At 41.5% G+C, this 21,155-nt stretch overlaps 1 protein-coding gene across 1 annotated transcript in view; it reads left to right on the plus strand.

The window, feature by feature from the left end:
• The window catches only part of LOC126329165 (COP9 signalosome complex subunit 4), a 61,022-nt gene that overhangs the window by 1,461 nt on the left and 38,406 nt on the right, over positions 1-21,155 (plus strand). The window contains exons 2-3 of the mRNA XM_049996130.1: positions 2,608-2,687; positions 16,845-16,963. Coding sequence (XP_049852087.1) covers positions 2,608-2,687; positions 16,845-16,963 — 199 coding nt within the window. The remainder of the gene's footprint in view (positions 1-2,607; positions 2,688-16,844; positions 16,964-21,155) is intronic.

Consider the following 21,155-nt stretch of genomic DNA (forward strand, 5'->3'; position numbering starts at 1 on the left):
TAATTACATAGTTAATGAGAACATTAATGTCTTTTATGTATTGTATGACATTTTTAATTGCAAGAATAGGTATGCATACAGAGTTTACTAAACTTCTACATTTTAACACTTAGAACAGTTCTCCAGCATAATACAGTACAAATGGCAAGTTATAGGCAAGGATGATGTTTCACTCCACTCATTGTTTTCAGAAATTCTTTGGAAGGAGCCTTGTTGGCATGTGCACCACATGTTGACACAAGATGAACAACTGTTTCATTCAGCATCACAATCATTATATGATTTCCTCCACTTGGGGAGATTGTCCGCATCTCTCTCCTATCCTGTTTGTATGCAATTCATCAGTCCAAATTGCATGAGGCTGGTCTTGGTTAGGGGGTTTTTCCTGGCTGCAGAACAGTTTCAGGAATAGTGGAAGAGAATTTTTCTGCCAGCAACATTTATATTCATAGATGGCATTGACTTCATCTTCGGCAAGAATCATTTCTGCTGTTAGAGTGGAATGTAATGATCTCGATCTGTTTTGCTTTGTAGAAAAGAATAATTAAATATTGGAAAGTGAGGCTTATCAACTATCTTCAGTAAAATAGGAATGCACACTTCCATTTGATGTCAGGAGGTGGAATGTGACATAAAATAGGTAACCAGTATGTGTGAGTAGATCCACTAATGATATGCATGGATTCGTTAAGTAGTATATTTATATTCACATATGGACTATAAAGCTAGAGAGATAATCGGTACTCTGTTGAATACAGCAGTCCAGTTACTGATACTCAAGCGGAATCTGCTTATAGTTCCTAATCAGTTCCACAGACCTTATAGATACTGTTACTTCTGCTTTTGAACTTAGCAGATGTTTGCATCAGATGTGCTGTTGAAGGTGATCATAAGGTATTTTGGCTGCGTGTCGTAATGAAGTTTTTCTTCTCGAAATAAACATCACCAATCTGTTGGACAGATGAAAATCTGCAACTTCTGTTTTATTGTAGTAACGTTGTAACAACACTTTATGGAAGTATTGGCTTAAAATGAGTAGATCAGAAGTTAGGGCTGTCAGTTGTTTTGCAGGTGTTGTGTTGGCTAGCTATTGCAAAATAATCTGCATAGCCAGTTTACACAGCTAAACAGTGATTGCACATGAACTAGTGCATAACATGGGGACTCAAATGAGTTTGTCCTTTTGCTGATGTCTGAAGAAGTTTGTTTTCCACTGATGACAGTAACGAACAATGCCACTTGGTTGCACAGCCCACACAATATGGCGAGATAATTGGTACAGAAGGTAAAAAGTAATTGCTTAAGACAACAGTGACTATTGCAAGATATGAATTGGGTTAAAATTCCATTGGATGAGCTGGGTGGTGCTTTAATGTGATTGCATTTTCATGTCGGCAACATTACTCCTTAGATTTGATAGTTGAGACACTATATACGATCTATTTGTGGTTTTAGCAACATATTCATGAAGAAAATCTGTGCAAGAATAGAAAAGTTGCTCAAATACGAAGGCAGCAGAGAACTGAGTTTTCAGCAAAGGAAAATTACTAAGAACGCAAAGCTTTGTGATAAAGTGCCAAAATCCCATGTCCAGTGAGTTTCACTCCACTCATTATTTTCAGAAAATCTTCAGAAGGTGCCATGTAGACACGTGTGCGATGTGTGGATACAAGATGAGTTACAGCATTGCAATCACTAGATGATTTCCCCCACTTGTGGAGTGTGTCTGCACATCTTCCATATCCTGTTTGTATCCAATTTAGAATAGTTCAAATTGCATCAGAGTGGTCATATGTAGGGGGTTTCTCCTGGCTGTAGAGCAGTTTAATGTATCAGAGAGGTAACATAGCACACATTGCTATAGTGAAAGTTTTTTCCTATTAAAATTTTCATACAGCAAGTTGTGTAGGTTTGAAGTATTTTTTGCACCTCGGTCGAAATTACTGGTTGCACGTGTTTCGCCCAGTTACATGATGTTATATGTGTTGTCATATGGACTTAACAAAGATAAAATAAAACACTATAGTTGAATCGGCAAAAATTGATCCTTCACAGTTGCAACAGGCTGGGTGCGCAGCTTCATGGGACTGTATCAACCAGTAACATTCCACGACTCTGTAAACATCTCTGTGGCTGTACCTCAATGTTATCAGAGCTCTATAGGTGGCTACTGACAATGCTTCGCAGTTGAAAGCTGGCAACAGCGCTGTGAGCTGTCGGGGATCTTCGTAGACCCTCTAGACAATAACAATGTTTTGGTTCTATATTGTGTAGACTTTGGGATGTGATGTTCTATACTGTAGTCTGAGTAAAAAGTTAAGCTGAAAAATGATGGGTTGTGAATTTGCAATATTGTGGGAATAGCTGTAATTCTTTTTATAACATATTATATGCTGGATTTTCATGAGTGGTTTGTCTGACATTTTGATGACATAGTCAGATTGGACTGCTGGTATTGGTATATTTCATGTTGCCTCGTATGCGATGTTTTTGTTTCTATCAGTTACAGATTATTATTAAAGGGAAATTAAATAAATCGTAATTATTTATTTACTTAATATTATAAATTTTATATAGAATTTTAGAACAGTGTTTTAAATTTTTCAGGTATCGTGCCATTCTTGAGGCGGTGCTCACCCTACAGGGAAGTGATCTTATTGAAGCTCTAAAGGTCTTCATTGAAGCAAGTGAGTTTGTTTGTTAAGCCACTGGCCACTATGTTGCTTTGCACTAAAAGTTTCTAAAGCTGTTATGTTACTTCTGTTTTAGCAAAAGCTTTCTGATTGTGTGTTACGCTTATCTCAACATTAACCCCCGCTCCCTCCCCCCCAAGGGGTTTAGAGCTTGTTTGTGTGTGCGTGGTGATTGTGGGCTCCCAAGCCACTGAAGTACATCTTATTTTCTGAGCCGCAGTTTTATTTTGTCTGTATTCTAATTCAGACTTATTCTGTAGAACAGATTTCCAGCTTACAACCTGCCTCACTCATAGGACGTCAGTTCTGGTTTCTCCCACTTTGTTCCCTTCTGTTACACCACAAATTTTGGTTAATTTGTCTTCCATCCCCATACCTGTGTTTAAATTCCCCTTTTCTCAAAATTTTTTGGAGTGTGTGGGCTGTGTGGGGGTCGGCTGATAGAGGTGGATGTAGATGTCGGATACCTCTATTTGGTAGCCTTCTGACCAAACAGGGATCGATTGTTGGTGCCTGGGTGTCACCTCCCCATGCCAAGGAGTAGGTGCCTGTCCATTTATGGGTACAGGCTTTATAAACGCTGGCCATCATGCCAGGTGGTCTTTAAACTATCTGGTGGCATTCAAAGGGGGTGAACCCTCATTCAGAGTAGGTGACGCCTTGGGGATATTGAAGTCATGAAATGATCAAAGTTATCGGCTGGTGGCCACTAGATGCAATCAGTCTCATCAGACTGCAATTGAGTGCTGCACATCACAACCTAGGAACTTTCTCTTCTTGACTACACCATTGTAGAAAACAAGCAAAGTGACTCGTGAACAGTTATTCCCGTCAGTACCTAGTTTGCACCCAAACAAGTGGAGGGCCCTTTCTACTAAACCAATGTTTTTGTGGAGAATATTGAAAATGTGTTTGACAATTTCTCTTCCCTTAGCAAAATGGTAAGTAATTCCATTTTAATTAGCATAGCAAATCGTACCCAGTCCTGAGTGCTACTCTCCCATAAACAGTTTGGTGAGACACCTGTTACCATCACAGCCTACAAGAACCTCTGCATGGTATAGGGATTAAATTTTCACTTGTATATAATGCTGCAGACAAATAAAAAATTATGCGAGCCCTTTCAGAGGTGAGGGATCTGTTTCATACATCATGTACATTAAGGACCATCAAATGAGGTAGGCATCAGCACATTCATCCTCACTTTTGAGGAGGTTTTGCTTCCAGAAAAGGTCAAAATTGTGTTGCCATTGCAGTTTGAAGCTATATTTCCTGCCCTTGATGGGATGTTTTAATTGCCGGCACTTAGGGTGTATGTCTTCCCAGTGTACATAAAACCTGATTTTGTGGAGACTGCGGCCGAGCACATTGGAACAACTCACCACGTGTGCTCCCACCTGTCTGTGTCAGTTGTTGGAACAATCGCCCTCCCCAACTCCCAAAGTGTACTAATCTACTCAAGGAATGCAAAAGTCCAAGAATTGAAGATCACAGATAATCTCTCATAATTTGGAGCTTGGAAATAATGATTGTTGTTTTCAGTCTGTGACATTGACCTTTACCGTTGCTGTTGCCAGGTAATCAGCAGTGCCTGGTGTACTTCCTTCCTCGACATTGACATCTGGTAGTCACTCAAATAAAATTGACCATGGGGACAATAGGCCTTCCCATTGTAGCTAAAGGAGCCAGAGAGTGTGAATATCAGGGGTGCCCACTTTCTTCTGCCCCTACACAGACAAGAGGTAAGACTTCATAAGAATCTCGACAACCATAAGTTATAAAAGAGAAGAAGGAAAGACCTCGGGAGAAGATTACTCTGGTGATCCCGCAGGCACCAAATCCCCCACCATACCACTGCACTCCCAACCAATGTTCATTGGCATTCTTCCATTCCTCCTAGTTAAAGTGATCCTGGGACATAACCTGCCTTCCTAGCTGCTTTGCGGCTAACAAGGACACCCTCAGCATGATGATCCAGTGGAACTGAACTGGATGTAACTGTCCTCTGCTGGAACTACAGCAACTGAGATCCTCTTTACTGTGATCTTTCTAGCTCTACAAGAATCTTACTTCACTGATGGCTATTCCTTTTAACTGTTCAGGGTTACAGTGCACTCTGCTCAAATCATGGTGACCGCGAAAGAGCATCCGAAAACTTTGTACATTGATTTGCTCTGATATAACATTTATTTGGGTACTTACTTGGCTTGAGATGAGCACCTCAATCTAACAACCACCACCACCACCTTCCTCCTCTCCCACCCCTTTTCTCCTAACTTGGGATTTCAGTGCGCACCAGAACAGTGAGGAAGTACTGCTTCGTCTAATAAGGGCTGCCTAATTGACCAGCTTCTTTCTTAGGTTGTTCTGTCTCTCCTCACTGACAGTACTCCTGTCCACTTCAGACCATGGCACTTTTTCAGCTATTAATCTGTCAGGCTGCATCTATGAGGTCGTGTAGATGTCTCTGATGTGATAACCCATGCTGCTGGAACTGATATTTCCTTCTCTACAGATGGTTAGTGCCACAGTAGCCCTAAGTCATTGCAACAGCTATTTGTGTGTGTATAAGGGCCCTAAATTTCTCAAGTGACATTCTTCACAGTCCACATTCCTCACTTCTAAGTGGTTTCATGCTAAGCCTCCCTACCTAATTAAACACAGTAAAAAGGAATGTCTCCTTCTCGGGAATATATGCTTCTTCATCCTAGGTGTGGATCAAGCTCTGTTGTCGTGGGGTCCTCCAGAGATCAATAACTGTTCAGGTGCTCTTCCTTCTGGATGGTGTGTGTTGTTTCTGATGCATTTATTCTTGCAGAACACTGTGATAGCATCAGCAACCTCTGTTTCACCTAGCAGTATAATAGAAAACTGTTTCAGCAATAACCGCTATCCCTACCCGAACCCTGATAAGGTTCCTAATGAGATGATCCAACATCTGAATGTTACTGAAAGGGTCCACCTACTTGGTCATCAAACTGCATTTGGCTAGGTGTTTGCCTTTGCAATAGTGAGGTAGTACCATCATCCAAATCCTTAAGCCAGACAACAACCCAACATCCATCAACAGCTACTGATTAATTAGATTCACCTAAATGCTCTGCAAACTGCTTAAAAGCATAACAACTTGATCATCACCACTGTTAGTGGGCTAGAGATCTCCTTTGGATGACTGATCACCCCACTACTGTATGTCAATGTGTTTTGCATTTGTCATAGTTCCCAGTCTGTAGTCTTGGTCAAACACCAGCTCCAAGGTGCCATCTGAGGAGCCTTCAATTGCAACCTTTCCCATTGCTCAAAGTTCCCTCCAGCAAAAATGCGAGTTGTAAAAAATTATTATACCATGGCCCATCCTGACCCAGAACTCTGCTTCAGTTCCCTGTCCTTGGACATTGCAGAACAGTCCCAGTTTTTGAGATTCCTCTTTGACAAAAAGATGACATGATTGCTCCATATTCGTCAACTAAAGACTAGCTGCATGCAGAAACTCAATGCTCTCTGCTCCCTTGCGATGCAGATTGTGCTAATCTGGTCCATATTTACTGGGCCCTGGTTTTGCCATGATTGGCCTATGGTTGCCAAGTCCACAGTTCATGGTCTCGTGGTCATGTTCTCGCTTCCTCGGTACGTCATCCTTGTTTAGATTCCCGGTGGGGTCAGTGATGTTCACCTGCCTTGAGATGACTGGGTGTTTGTGCTGTCCTCATTATTTCATCTTCATTCATGAAAGTGGTGAGATTGGACTGAGCAAAGGTTGGGAATTTTACAGGCGCTGATAACCATGCAAGTTGAGTGCCCCACAAACCAAACATCATTATCATCTATGATTGCCAAGTTCGTGGTTCAGCAGCACCTTAAGCTTTGAAATTTTTTGACACAATCAATCATTATAGAAAGACCGGCAATTGGTACCTTCTGGAGTAGTCCTATAAACGTTCTCTTTGCTGAAGCATGATCTTCCCTCTTTCACTTCCAGCAGTACCAATTCTTGTACTCACTTAAGCAATCACTTATGCAGCCATCCAGCAATTTCCTTTTCCTCCAACCACAATAAAATCTTTTGTTTTACAGGCTGCATACTTTTGAATAAAACATTGAAAGTTTGGACAGCTGTCTCCACCATTATCAGGAGTTAAAATCAGCAATTGTTGGGCTGGCTTGATGTGCTGCTTGTATAGATATAATGGTAGCATCCGAAACCTTCCGAAGAGAGAATGGGAGTGATGCACACACAGAAGGAAAATTGGGCAGTTCCTGGTGGCTCTGTCCTGCCACGGAACCAGGTGACGTCACATGACGTGAGAGACCAGTGCAACATTTGCAACTGGCACTCCTGCATCCTTTCAATTGTCAACCCTGTGTCTATGCTTTCGCTTAATGTCCAAAGCTGTCTTCAATGCCCTACTAAGTGTGTATGCTTGGTTTCTGTTAAAACTATTGCTGTTGATTCTAACTTTCACCACTTTGATAACAGAATCTTAGTTAGATGGTGCCTGAGCTAAAACTCTAGTCTGTACAAATTGTACTTATGCCTGTTTCCTAGGCAGTGTTCAGCTATAGCCAACTTCTCAAGTTCCCTTGGTTTGATATGTTGTGAATGCTGTGCACAGTGCTTGCCAGCAGTGCAAATAGTTTGACCTATGTAAATGCTATTACATCCACAGGGAACACGATACACTCCAGGATCTCGAAGATCTAAGTTGTCTGTAACGGACTGAAACATACCTCTTATTTTGGAGATGGGTCAGAACACTGGTTACAGTCAGTGTCCCTTCAGCATGTCTTATCTTGCTAATAGTTGCTCCACATTATGGAAGGAACACAGCTGGCTTGGCCTCTTCACCCATTCACAAGGCGTCTTTTCGTTGGTGGCACGTGAAAAGTTCAGCAGTTCCTCTCTTGCTGTAAACATTTTCTCGAAACACACAGTTCAAATGGTGAAACTGACTCTAGATGGTTGTCACAAGAAATAAACTTTTCCCTCTGTATGTACTTGTTCAGTCCTGCTTTCTTGTTTACAGGGTACCGAAAACCATAGGCATGGCCAGAGGATCCCCACTGCCTCCAGCAGTTAGGAACTTTTTCATGGAGCACTTGGAGGAGCAAGCTCTGAACTCCATGAGGTTGTATTCATCTTGCTTCCTAGAAACGTTGACTCCATCGTGATAAGACCTTGAGGTGAAAATGCACTGCAGCAGTTCATTGACCACATGAATGGTGTCTATCTCAACATTAAATTTACTGTTGAATTGGAGAGGAATGGCAAGCATCCGTTGTTGAATGTTTTGATTGAATGAAAGACAGGATTCTGGCTTGATTGTGCAGTGTACAAGAAACTTAAGCACACTGACTGGTACTCAAGTGCCAGCAGTTTTCACCACCTTGTACACAAGGAAGTGGTCCTGAATATTTTTGTACAAGCTGTACAGATTATTTCTGACAATGATCACGTAGAGTCTGAATTTCAGCATTTGAAGCTTCAGAGAAAATGGTTACAGCAAGGGAGAAATTGAGTGCCACCTATGAGACGCTTCGAGGATCGACAGAAGAGACCAAACCAGCAGCATTGCTTTCATACTATGGCGCAACTACTAGCAAGATAGGCTCCGTGCTAAAAAGGCGTGGGCTGAGACCAGTGTTCCACTCTGCCTCAAAGGTGAGAGATATGTAATGCACTGTTAAAGGCAACATAGATCTTTACAAGTTCTTGATTTGGGTGGTGACCCCTGTGAATGTGGTAGCATTTATATAGATCAAACTATTCACACTGTTACCAAGCATTGTTCAGAGCAATCACAACATATCAAACAAAGCTGGTTGAACGTCACTTGGAAAATGGGCATAAAATATGGTTGGAAAAGGTGGAAGCTTTGGCTCAAACACAATCGTACTGGGACTCTGTTACCAAAGGACTAGCCCAATTCAGAATCAACAGCATCAGTTCTAATAGAGACAAGGGGTACATCCTTTGCCCCTCCACAACCAGTTGTGGGAATGTATGTAAGGAAATGCAAGCATTGTGGATAGTAGTTAGTGTGTTTAATTAAATGTGTGAGATTACATAAGGGTCATTTAAAGTAAATTATTTGGCACAGTGTGCCTCATGTGATCTTAATTTAAAGAAATTATAAATGCGATACTGGAATGTCCTGGGTGGGGTATAAACAACAGGAGGAGTAATAGAAACAACTTATCATGTAGTTTAGGTGATGCATTTTAGATAAATTTTACAGCTCAAAAGTGGTGGCTGAAATTTGAATTGCACATCATGTTACACAGGTTGTATTTGGGAGTGTAATTGAGGCACTTACACTTCATTATTGACATTCAGCACGCACCACCTAAAATAGACAGGGAAATCTGCCCTGTGTCATAAGATATACTAAGACACACATTATCTGCATGCTCATATGTTTGGACATGTGTAGGGTATACAGGGAACTAGTGACCCAACCCAGCACTAGAAACTGCAACAGTCCGTGTCTACCTGCCCGTTAGGGGTATCGTTGTGTAATATATATCTTTTTCGAGACGTGCACACTGTATAACGTATTGGTAGGTTTAGTGGAAATCTGTCTCCACTATTCCGTTCCTCCAATTTGGGGACTCAGTTGCCCACAATACCCTGTGGGGCAAAAACATTTCCAGTAGAAGCTAATCAATAGAGTAATTTCTCAGTAGGAACTCTCCTGTTTGAACCAGGTTTCCAACAACTGTGATGCCTCGTGGACAGGCATAGGGAATTAGTGGCAATCTTCAGAGCAGATCAGACTAGAACTTGAGGCTTCCTGAGTGTATAACCTCTGAGCACCACAATATATTATTCACTTAATAAACCAATTCCTTCACAGAGGCACACTTGAGTACAGATGTGGAAAATTTTACCAAGAGGTACCTAATCAGTTAGTGTTAGCCCCTTTAACAAATATTAGTAAAACTTTAGTTTCTCCATACACACCCACTGTAGGAGACATGATTATTCCAGTGGTAATCTTTACTTAAACATGTGGCATTGCCTCTTCTTAAAAACAAAAAAATCATTGGTACAGTTAAAATTCACAAGAGTTACGTCAGACACAGATAAGATTTACATTTATTCTCAGATCGAAACCATTCTAGTGCAATACTATTAAACTTTGGATTGCTCTACAGAACGACTAACTTAGACCTTGGGTATACTCCCTTTTTAAGAAAATAAGTAGTACAAGCAAAATACACAAGAGGTACAAAAGATGTAAATGTAGTTCACCCTTAATCAACAAGCCTTAGCCCTTTAACAATATTATTTAATCCTTAATCACTCCATAGAATCCCAGAGGTTCCAGTTTCACTTTGATTTAGACCTTGAGCACTGTCTCTTCTTTGTTGTTGTTTTTGTTGTTGTTGTGGTGCTCAGTCCTGAGACTGGTTTGATGCAGCTCTCCATGCTACTCTATCCTGTGCAAGCTTCATCATCTCCCAGTACTTACTGCAACCTACATCGTTCCGAATCTGCTTAGTGTATTCATCTCTTGATCTCCCTCTATGATTTTTACCCTCCACGCTGCCCTCCAATGCTAAATTTGTGATCCCTTGATGCCTCAGAACATGTCCTACCAACAGGTCCCTTCTTGTCAAGTTGTGCCACAAACTCCTCTTATCCCCAATTCTATTCAATACCTCCTCATTAGTTATGTGATCTACCCACATAATCTTCAGCATTCTTCTGTAGCACCACATTTCGAAAGCTTCTAGTCTCTTCTTGTCCAAACTAGTTATCGTCCATGTTTCACTTCCATACATGGCTACACTCCATACAAATACTTTCAGAAATGACTTCCTGACACTTAAATCTATACTCGATGTTAACAAATTTCTCTTCTTCAGAAGCACTTTCCTTGCCATTGCCAGTCTACATTTTATATCCTCTCTACTTCGACCATCATCAGTTATTTTGCTCCCCAAATAGCAAAACTCCTTTACTACTTTAAGTGTCTCATTTACTAATCTAATTCCCTCAGCATCACCTGACTTAATTCTACTACATTCCGTTATCCTTGTTTTGCTTTTGTTTATTTTCCTCTTGTATCTTCCTTTCAAGACACTTTCCATTTCGTTCAACTGCTCTTCCAAGTCCTTTGCTCTCTCTGACAGAATTAGTGTCATCAGCGAACCTCAAAGTTTTTATTTCTTCTCCATGGATTTTAATTTCAACTTTCTTTTGTTTCCTTTACTGCTTGCTCAGTGTACAGATTGAATAACATCGGGGAGAGGTTATAACCTTGTCTCACTCCCTTCCCAACCACTGCTTCCCTTTCATGTCCCTAGACTCTTATTACTGCCATCTGGTTTCTGTACAAATTGTAAATAACCTTTCGCTCCCTGTGTTTTATCCCTTCCACCTTTAGAATTTGAAAGAGATTATTCCAGTCAACATTGTCAAAAGATTTCTCTACGTCTACAAATGCTAGAAACACAGGTTTGCCTTTCCTTAATCTTCCTTCTAAGATAAGTTGTAAGGTCAGTATTGCCTCACGTGTTTCAACATTTCTATGGAATCCAAACTGATCTTCCCCGAGGTTGGCTTCTACCAGTTTTTTCATTCGTCTGTAAAGAATTCGCATTAGTGTTTTGCAGCTGTGATTTATTAAACTGATAGTTTGGTAATTTTCACATTTGTTAACACCTGCTTTCTTTGGGATTGTAATTATTGTATTCTTCTTGAGGTCTTAGGGTATTTCATCTGTCTCATACATATTGCTCACCAGATGGTAGAGTTAAGTCCGGACTGGCTCTTCCAAGGCTGTCAGTAGTTCTAATGGAATGTTGTCTACTCCCAGGGTCTTGTTTCAACTCAGGTCTTTCAGTGCTCTGTCAAACTCTTCACGCACTATCGTATCTCCCATTTCATCTTCATCTACATCCTTTTCCATTTCCGTAATATTGTCCTGAAGTACATTGCCCTTGTATAGACCCTCTATATACTCTTCCACCTTTCTGCTTTCCCTTCTTTGCTTAGAACTGGGTTTCCATCTGAGCTCTTGATATTCATACAAGTGGTACTCTTTTCTCCAAATGTCTCTTTAATTTTCCTGTAGGCAGTATCTATTGTACCCCTTGTGAGATAAGCCTCTATATCCTTACATTTGTCCTCTAGCCATCCCTGCTTAGCCATTTTGCACTTCCTGTCGATATCATTTTTGAGACGTTTGTATTCCTTTTCGCCTGCTTCATTTACTGCATTTTTATATTTTCTCCTTTCATCAATTAAACTCGATATGTCTTCTGTTACCCAAGTATTTCTACTAGCCCTCGTCTTTTTACCTACTTGATCCTATGCTGCCTTCACTACTTCATCCCTCAGAGCTACTCATTCGTCTTCTACTCTATTTCTCTCCCCTATTCCTGTCAATTGTTCCCTTATGCTCTCCCTGAAACTCTGTACAACCTCTGGTTTAGTCAGTTTATACAGGTCCCATCTCCTTAAATTCCCACCTTTTTGCAGTTTCTTCAGTTTTAATCTACAGTTCATACCCAATACATTGTGGTCAGAGTCCACATCTGCCCCTGGATATGTCCTACAATTTAAAACCTGGTTCCTAAATCTTTGTCTTACCATTATATAATCTATCTGATACCTTCTAGTATTTCCAGGGTTCTTCCATGTATACGACCTTCTTACTTGATTCTTGAACCAAGTGTTAGCAATGATTAAGTTATGCTCTGTGCAAAATTCTACCACACGGCTTCCTCTTTCATCTCTCCCCCCCAGTCCATATCCACCCACTATGTTTCCTTCTCTCCCTTTTCCTACTCTTGAATTCCTTCTGGCAAAGTACTGTTAAACCTGGAATTTCTGCACAGGCACATATCCCTATTATCAACCAGTGATAAACCCTACCTCAAGAACGGCTCTTAATTCCAGCACACACACATTGGGCACTAACCCTTGCTTGGCAAACAATCTAATAATTAGAGCTTTTAAAATATATACACACCTAAGGAATGAGCCTACTAATAGTTAACCAAGTTAGCAAGCATCGCCCTTCAAACACAACGAATATGAACTTAGATATTGGGGCACTGTCCCTTCATCCGATAATTATTCAAGCAGTTAAAAATACACAAGAAATACAAGGTCACACACTGAATTAATGGGCCTTATCTTTTTATTGCAAAACAATCTAACATTCAAAATCTCCAGTGCTATGAACCACTGTATAATAAGCAACTCATCAGGTGTCACTCCTTCAAGAACCAAGTATAGCTGGACATAGGGCACTTAAGAAAAAAATAATCAGAGCAGTTGGAATGGACAAGGTATGCTAAGCTACAATCAGTTGAATTCAGCAAATAATTCGCATGTGAATAGATAGGAAGAGAAATTTTATGGGCATAGCCCTGCAGGAAAATTGCTTGCTTGTAGGCAAGAATTCAACAAACAGTTCAACGCTGAGTGAATTAAGCAATCCAAGCATACAGTGGTAGATACTCAAGGTGAGGACAGGATGATACGGTATTTGCTTTGCCAACAAGTCGCTGAGTACATACATTCATACACCTGATTATGAGCTTACTGAAACTGAACAACAATTGAAAGCAACTTTAAAGTAAAATTTCATAATAATCAACCAAATACTGGGCACCCACTAGGCACATAAAACCAAAGGACTTAAGTTCATTTCGTCTCTTTACACCACACACTCACACAGTGCCCACATTTAATGCCACTCGAATTTGTGAAGGTTTGTGCAGCAGAGGAAACATGTAGTTAAATACCATATAACTTTAATGTTGCTCAAGAGCATCACAACACAGCCTCATTCAGCTATGCAAACCACTGCTTATAATCATTCTGCCATATGCATAAGGCACTCGCTCCTTTATAAAAACAGCACAAGCTAGAACAAGCAGTCTTGCAGTACTGCAAGGAAGGACAGTTGTTCATCTCAGTTCCACAACAAACTTTTAAAATTGGAATCTCTTAGCTGAATAGTTGAACAATCTGGAAACTAAAGATACTTAGCCTAAACAGACGGAGAAATAGGTTCACCAAACCCAGAATTGAAGTCTAGCGTGTCACTTCACTTCCCAGGTGGACAGCAACAAAGCAACATACTGATCAAAAAGTCACCCAAACCTGCTGTTGGCAGATACCAAAACACTTCTTTACACATGATAGCGTGGGCCCAGGGATCAACCACATGACCAACCCAATGCCAAAGGCTCAATGCAGAACTAAGACTGTGAACTTCAACCAAATGCTCGCTTGTTCACCAAAGGTGTCTTAAGAACTTGCCGCAAGAGTGCACATGCATACCTACCAACAGGAGTCCAAAAACTTTGCATTTGCATCAGTGATGCACTGTCAGTAAGTATCGATACAGCTGTATCAGCCTGAGCATCTCTGATCCGGTGGAAGGCCTATGAAGATATCTGTGATAAATGACCACTTCTCTCTCTGTCTGTGTGTGTGTCGGGGGGGGGGGGGGGGGGGGGGGTGTACAAACTCCACCCTTGAATGAACATTTAATTGATTCAGTGACCTTAAACTTATGTTAATAAACCTGAGTGACAGCTCTATTGCTGGGGTGTGAACAGTCCGTAACGTCTGTGAGCTCACTCACCATCATCTCAAGTACAAACTAAATTTTACTGCATTTATGGCTGCCAGGGATCCAAGACAGATCTGGCATCTGTATCAATGTCAGTATTCATACCAACCCTCAGTGATTCCCAAACTTCTTGTGGTGTACTTCGTTCAAATGTCTGCATGCAGCAACTACTGTCCGTCTTTCATGGCCTGCGATTGCTTTGCAAAACAAGAAAAACTTATTCTTCCATGCACAGCTCCTAGAGTGGAGTGTTTTGTACAGGTAATGACAGCTCTGCAGTGCTTTAGCAGTGTGTGTACACATTTTCCGTGGACCGAATAAAAGCAGCAACTGACTGCTTACCCACTTGTGGTGGGAGAATATTATTCTTCCTACATGAGACCAGGAAAAACCCCAAATTTTGAGTAATTACTGACTAATCTCTCTTAATGAATATGCTTCGTATAAATCATTTGAAAGAATGTTGAACTGACAATTGTGTTGCTATCTGGAAGTCAGAGGACATCTATCCTAATTTCAAAGTGGCTTTCAGGAACATTGTGGCCTATTAAAGACCATATAATCCATCTGAAATCTCCAATGTGAAATGCTTTTGTGGACTGTTCATATCTGATAGCAGTGTTAGATTTGCAGGATGTGCAGGATACTGAATTGGTTCTGACTCATTCTGTCTCCACTACGTGAGTGGGGTTTTCAGGATTTCTTACTGATTTTTCGGTAAACTTCCTATGCCTCTGACTGTTCTAGATGTGGGTAGGTTCAGTTGTCAGCAATTAATATGTACAACAGAAAGAAGCCCCTCAGGGTTCAGTTTTGAATCTTGTCCTCACCATCGCAATTGATGGTGTATTGGCCACCGTGGGACCCACGTGTTCATCGTTTGTGGTAAGTTGTGCACTGATGGCAGCACAATGTGAACACCGCTCAGGTTAACAATGTAGAACAGTTTCATTAAATATTTGAGAACACAATTCTTCTTGATGGAGCTTTAAGTAACATAGAAATGAGAGTTCACTGATAGTTTGAGTACCAGTAAAGCAGCAGTGAACTTGGTGCTTCTTTTGGCAGTTACTGGAGGCTCTGTGAGCAACAGGTCAACATGTTGTTGTACGGAACATTTGCCACCATATATTACGAGTGCGGATCAGTGCTAGACTACCAGGTGCTTGTGCGTGTTGTGGCACCTGTGGGACAGGGTGTGTCACAGGTTTCTGTCTTGTAGGAAGAACAGAGCAGTTTCTCCATGTGGGTGACTTTGCCAGCAGTACGGTTCCACTTTATTGCTAAGTACCATCTTCAGGGGACTATATTGAATGTACAAAATGTGTGTTGCGTATGAATTGTAATGTAATACAGATGAGCATTTGGGTACTCTACTGGATATTACATAAAGATTTAAACTGATCAGTAGTTGAAAATAAGCATTTTATTTTGGAATTGTTGCGTACGTGGAAAACGATTTATGTGCAATTGAGTAAGGCTGTGAACCCTGCATGAATGAATTGACAGTTTGTTATATTGGACAGTGGCTTCAAATTAATTTCGAAGAAGTGGCATGCCTGCACACACACACACACACACACACACACACACACACACACACACACACACACACATATATAATCAGTTCTTAAATCTTAAACCCATACATATTTTTCCACCATGCAATCAAACATATAACGCCATTCTCATCCCAGAAGTATTCTGATTCCTGGAACAAGCTGTGTCCCTGAAATAATTGGTGTTAATTTACATTAATTTTTTCAGTCTTTGCATTTCTTTTCAGTAAATATTCATTTCCTTGTTCTTTTAATTTTCTATTTTTTTATTTTCTGACCTATCTACTCTCTTCGCCCCATATCTCGTGTCTACCATGTATAATGCATTTTGTTTTCCTCTCTCCACTCTTACGCGATGTTCTGTCAGTAATTTATCTTGGTTATTACCCAGTCTTCCATCTTTAAGCTCTTGGGTTTTCAAATCTCGTCTGGTGTTTTCATCTATCCAATGATATTGTATTTCCAGAACCTGTTTTTTTACATATGTTTATGAACTGATTTTCTTGAACAGAGCATTTCTGTGTGAGTATGTACCAATAAATAAAGCATGAAGGATAGTAACTGGTGAGGATGTGTATGTAAGATATCAAAATATCAGAAATTCGCCTTATTATCTCAAGTTTTGGAATGCATTCACAAAAGCTGTGATCATTCAAATCAACAGGGTATACTTCATAGGCCACCAACACATTTGTGAGAATAATCTGTAGATGTTGTATCTTGAATTTTTCCACTCCTGTTCAGTCAGCCTTGCTGAGTCTGACTGCTGTGGATATGTAAAACTAAATTTTCAAAATTTTATGTTCTTAATTTTGCATTAATGTATGAGAGAAATGAGAAGCATTGCATTTTTCATTAATATAATGTAAATTTTTCATATTTGTGTACAGTTACTAATAAAATCACCCAAGTTGTCCTTTTGTACATTCACAGTAATCCCAGTTGCAATGTACAGTGATGTGATTCTGAAACATTTGTTTTATTTCACCTTGCAGTTGTGAATGAAAATGTAAGTCTGGTAATATCACGCCAAATTCTCACTGATGTCAGCACTCAGTTGGCTGTTGCACCTGACCCCATTTCAAAAGCAGTGTCTCATTACACTCTTGACAAGGTAAGTATGTTTGTTTTTGTTTGACTTTATTATGTACTTGTATCATGTACTTCCCACTGAGGGTTCAGACTTTGGTATAGTAAGATACACCAACTATGGGTAGTTGTTGCTACCCTGCCTGTGGAAGCAGAACTGAAAACGGTTCACCCATTTCTCTCTCACATGAAAGTGTTGAAATTCATGGCCAGACAGTTCATTTTTTCAGATATATCCAGGTGTAACAGTGCACAAGGATTCTGTAAAAAATATTAGTGGTTATCAATGTTAACTAGCAGGACTACAGATCATTTTCTATCTTCTGTTGTAAATTTTTAAATTTTTTGATAAGAAGCTGTTCATTGTTTGTACTGTTTTCTTTCCTTGATACTATAGTGAAAATACCGCTCCGTCAAAAATCCAGAATAAATATTCATGTTTGTTAATCTTTCAATGATAATTGTAATTTTTATTTTATAGAAATGTTTTTGTTCTTCATTGTGTCTGATAGCTTATTATGTATTTTACTCCCTGACAACTGAAGAAACATCTTCATAGTTCATCTCGGTAAATTTAGGTGTCTTCACATGTATTATGCATTTCATTAATACTCATTTATTGTTACTCAGGTGTTTACACAGAAAGTATCTTAGCAGTTTGGAGGTATGACTGATTTGTCTCGTGTAAGCTGTCATCACAAAAATTTGGACTTTTCATATGGCCTTACCATCAAATTACCCATCTCCAGCTGCAACTGATTACCTCTGTCTGTTCAGATTTATCCAGTCTGTAGCCATCACCAACCTAGTTCTGCAAAAATCGGGCTCAAGCTTCCTTGCAATACCTTCTCTCCATCTGTAAAATTCTCCTGCTGTGCAATCTCAAATTACTATATCCCACCTTTCAGACTGAAACTCTTGCCCTCCAGGAACCAGAGTAGCATCCACAATGCCACCTCAAACTCTCCAACCTGTTTGCCTCCTACCCCTACCTTGGATTACCACTATCCATCACCTCAACAGCAACCTCCAAATCTTGTGCAAATCCCCTCATAGTTGACAAACCCTGACTTGCAGACCTACCTTTGCCATACCCTCAAAAATTCCGTCCCAACACATACAGAATCCAGAACATCAACAGCTTAAAGTCATGAAAGTTTCCTCTAGAAGCCTTAATGCCACAGAAGTCATTTCTAAGGCCTTGCCTTTTGCGCAACTCCCAAATTCAATCATGCAGGGCTTGTTAAAGACGTCTCCTCCTTCTGGTCCCTATAGTGGAAACACTTTTTTGCTACCAACCCAACCAATCGCTCAACCCAAAACCATTGTTGAATGCTGCTTTACTCGGTTCACTGCTCAATCCAGTCGTGATCCCCCCCCCCCCCATTGCCCCTCAAATCACCCTCATTAACTTTCCAGAATTTCTTAACCTCAAAAACCTTACCTTGCCACCATTCCCAAATCTCTCAGCAAGCAAACTAATCTTACATCCACAGAAAGAAGAGCAGTCCACCACCTGAAAACTGATTCTAACTTTGCAGCACTATCTGCTGACAAAGGCTCTACAACTATGGTTTTGAATTGTAAAAATTACATGGCAGAGGGACTGTGCCAGCTGTCAGATTCATCCACATACAAAGCCTGTCACATTGACCCCATTGCAAAACTCTAACATTATCTCCAGTCTCTCCTCAAATCAATAGGCCCATTCTAGAACCCTTCCCTGAGTGTCTCTGACCCCTAACATCTCCGCACTTCCATCTTACCCAACCACTTGGGATGCCCCATTGTGGATGGTTGCTGTACCTACCTGAAAGTGTGTCTGCTTTTGCAGACCATCTCCTTCAGCCCGTTAACCACAACCCTCCTATATAAAAGACACCAACCATTTCCTGCACTGAATCCACAAAATTCCTGTTACTTTGCCACAGGATGCTCTGCTAATCATTATTGATGCCACCTCACTTTACACAATCAACCCTAATGACCATGGCCTAGCCACTGTTGAGCACTACCTTTCCCAAGCCCAATGGATTCCCAACCTACAACCTCCTTCCTGGTCACCATGGCCAACTATATCTTCACCCACACTTACTTCTCTGTCGAAGGCATCACCTATAATCAGATCCAGATCCAGGGCACAGCAGTGGGCACCCGCGTGGCACCATCCTATGCCAACCTATTCATAGCCCAGTTAGAGAAAAACTTCCTTCTTTATTAAGGGTGAAGATATTCTATCCACATTCCTCCAGAATCTCATCACCTGCCCCCCCCCCCTCCCCCCCCCCCCCCCGCCCCAATTCAGTTCACCTGGTCCTCCTTGGCCCAACAAGCCACATTCCTCGAGGTTTACCTTCACCTCAAAGATGGCTACATCAGTACCTCAGTCCATGTCAAGCCTCCCAACCACCAGCAATAACTGCACTTCGACAACTGCCCCTCATTCCATACCAAAAAGTTCCTTCCATACAGCCTAGTCACCTGCGGCTATCGCATCTGTGGTGACGAGCAGTCCCGCTCAGAATATACCAAGGGGCTCACTGAGACCTTCACAGACCATAAATTATCCTGCCAACCTTGTATAGAAATAGGTCTCCTACGCCTTACCCCTCCAGTCACCCCCACCTGCCAAAGTCCAACCATCCAGCCACATAGAGGCATTCCCTTTGTGACTCAGTACCACCAGGGCTGGAAAAACTGAATCACATTTTCTGCCAGGGTTTATACTACTGGCATTCATCGAACTTGCACAATATCCCCGTTGATTCCTACTCCATCCCTGCTCCCAACGCATTGCCTCGGGGCTCATATTCCTGTAACAGACCTAGATTCGGATCTCTCATACATTCTCACACAGACACCTACTCCAGTCCAGTCACACACAAGTCATCTATCCCATCAAAGGCAGAGCTCTCTTTGAAAGCAATTGTGTGATCTACAGGCTAAGCTGCAACCACTGTGTATTATACATCGGCAAGATATCCAACCTATCTGTCCACATGAATGGCAGACAAACTGTGGCCAAGAAACAGCTGGACCACCTGGTTGCTGAGCATGCCAATTGGGGAAGGGTGACTTACATGGTGCATCATATCCATTGTGCATTGAGATCTTTATCCCACTTCCTTGTCATCGCATTGCAATCCCGCTCATTCTCCATCTCGTGGGCAAGGACACCTTCCTGGATGACCATGCACTATGCAGTGTCACTTTCTGTGCCAACAATGACCATGGACTTCTTGGCACCTCGTATCCAGCACGGTAGCCAGTCCATTATGGTGGGGCCACCATGTACCCTGTTGGTTGTAGCCTCCTGACAACATAGGGATCCTTTTGCTGATGCCGACACTGCTAACGCCCCACGTATGCCAAGGAGTAGATGCCTGTCACTTTGGGGCATTGGGACTCCTGGCAATGGCCAACCTGCCAGGTGGCCTTTGCTGCGGCTGCGTGGCACACGTGGGGAGGGCTCCTGGTTGGAGTGGGTGGCATCAGGGCAGATGACATGCCATGAAGCGTAGTACATCATCTCTTGCTGGTGGTCTGCTGCCAGCGGTCTCTAAGCGGGCAAAGTCTAACTGCAATTCTAAGAAATATGACACCAAATAGTTCTCATCCCTGGCCAAACCATGGGAGGAATGCCAGGCTAAGGATGGCAGTGAAGCTTATTCACCCCTGTACATCATATGTACCAGAGTTGATGGGGAATCTTTCATGTCCATGAAGCCTCAGTTTTTTGTGGAGCATTTGGAGGACAAGTTTGGCGAGGTGGAGGGTTTGTGCAAAATGCGCTCTGGATCAGTTTTGATAAAATCAGCATCGTCTGCCAGTCACGGGCATTACTTACTTGTGGAAAGTTGGGGGATGTTTCTGTTACCATCATGCCCCATAAGAGCTTAAATATGGTCCAGGGTATTATATTCCACAGGGACCTTCTTTTGCAGTCTGACGACACGCTGCACACCAATTTAGAGCAGCAAGGTGTTCATTTCATATGGTGTGTCCATCGGGGTCCGAGGGACAACCAGGTTTCCACCACTGGTACCTTCATCTTGGCCTTAGAGGGTGACACATTGCATGAGTAGGTCAAGGTGATGGTCTACTGCTGTGACATCAAGCCATATATTCCTCCCCCTCTGCGGTGCTTTAAGTGCTGGAAGTTCGGCCATATGTCTTCCCGCTGTACTTTCAGCCCCGCCTGTCAAGATTGTGGACGT

Source organism: Schistocerca gregaria, chromosome 2 (assembly GCF_023897955.1).
Source record: "Schistocerca gregaria isolate iqSchGreg1 chromosome 2, iqSchGreg1.2, whole genome shotgun sequence".
In the NCBI taxonomy this organism is placed as follows: domain Eukaryota; kingdom Metazoa; phylum Arthropoda; class Insecta; order Orthoptera; family Acrididae; genus Schistocerca; species Schistocerca gregaria.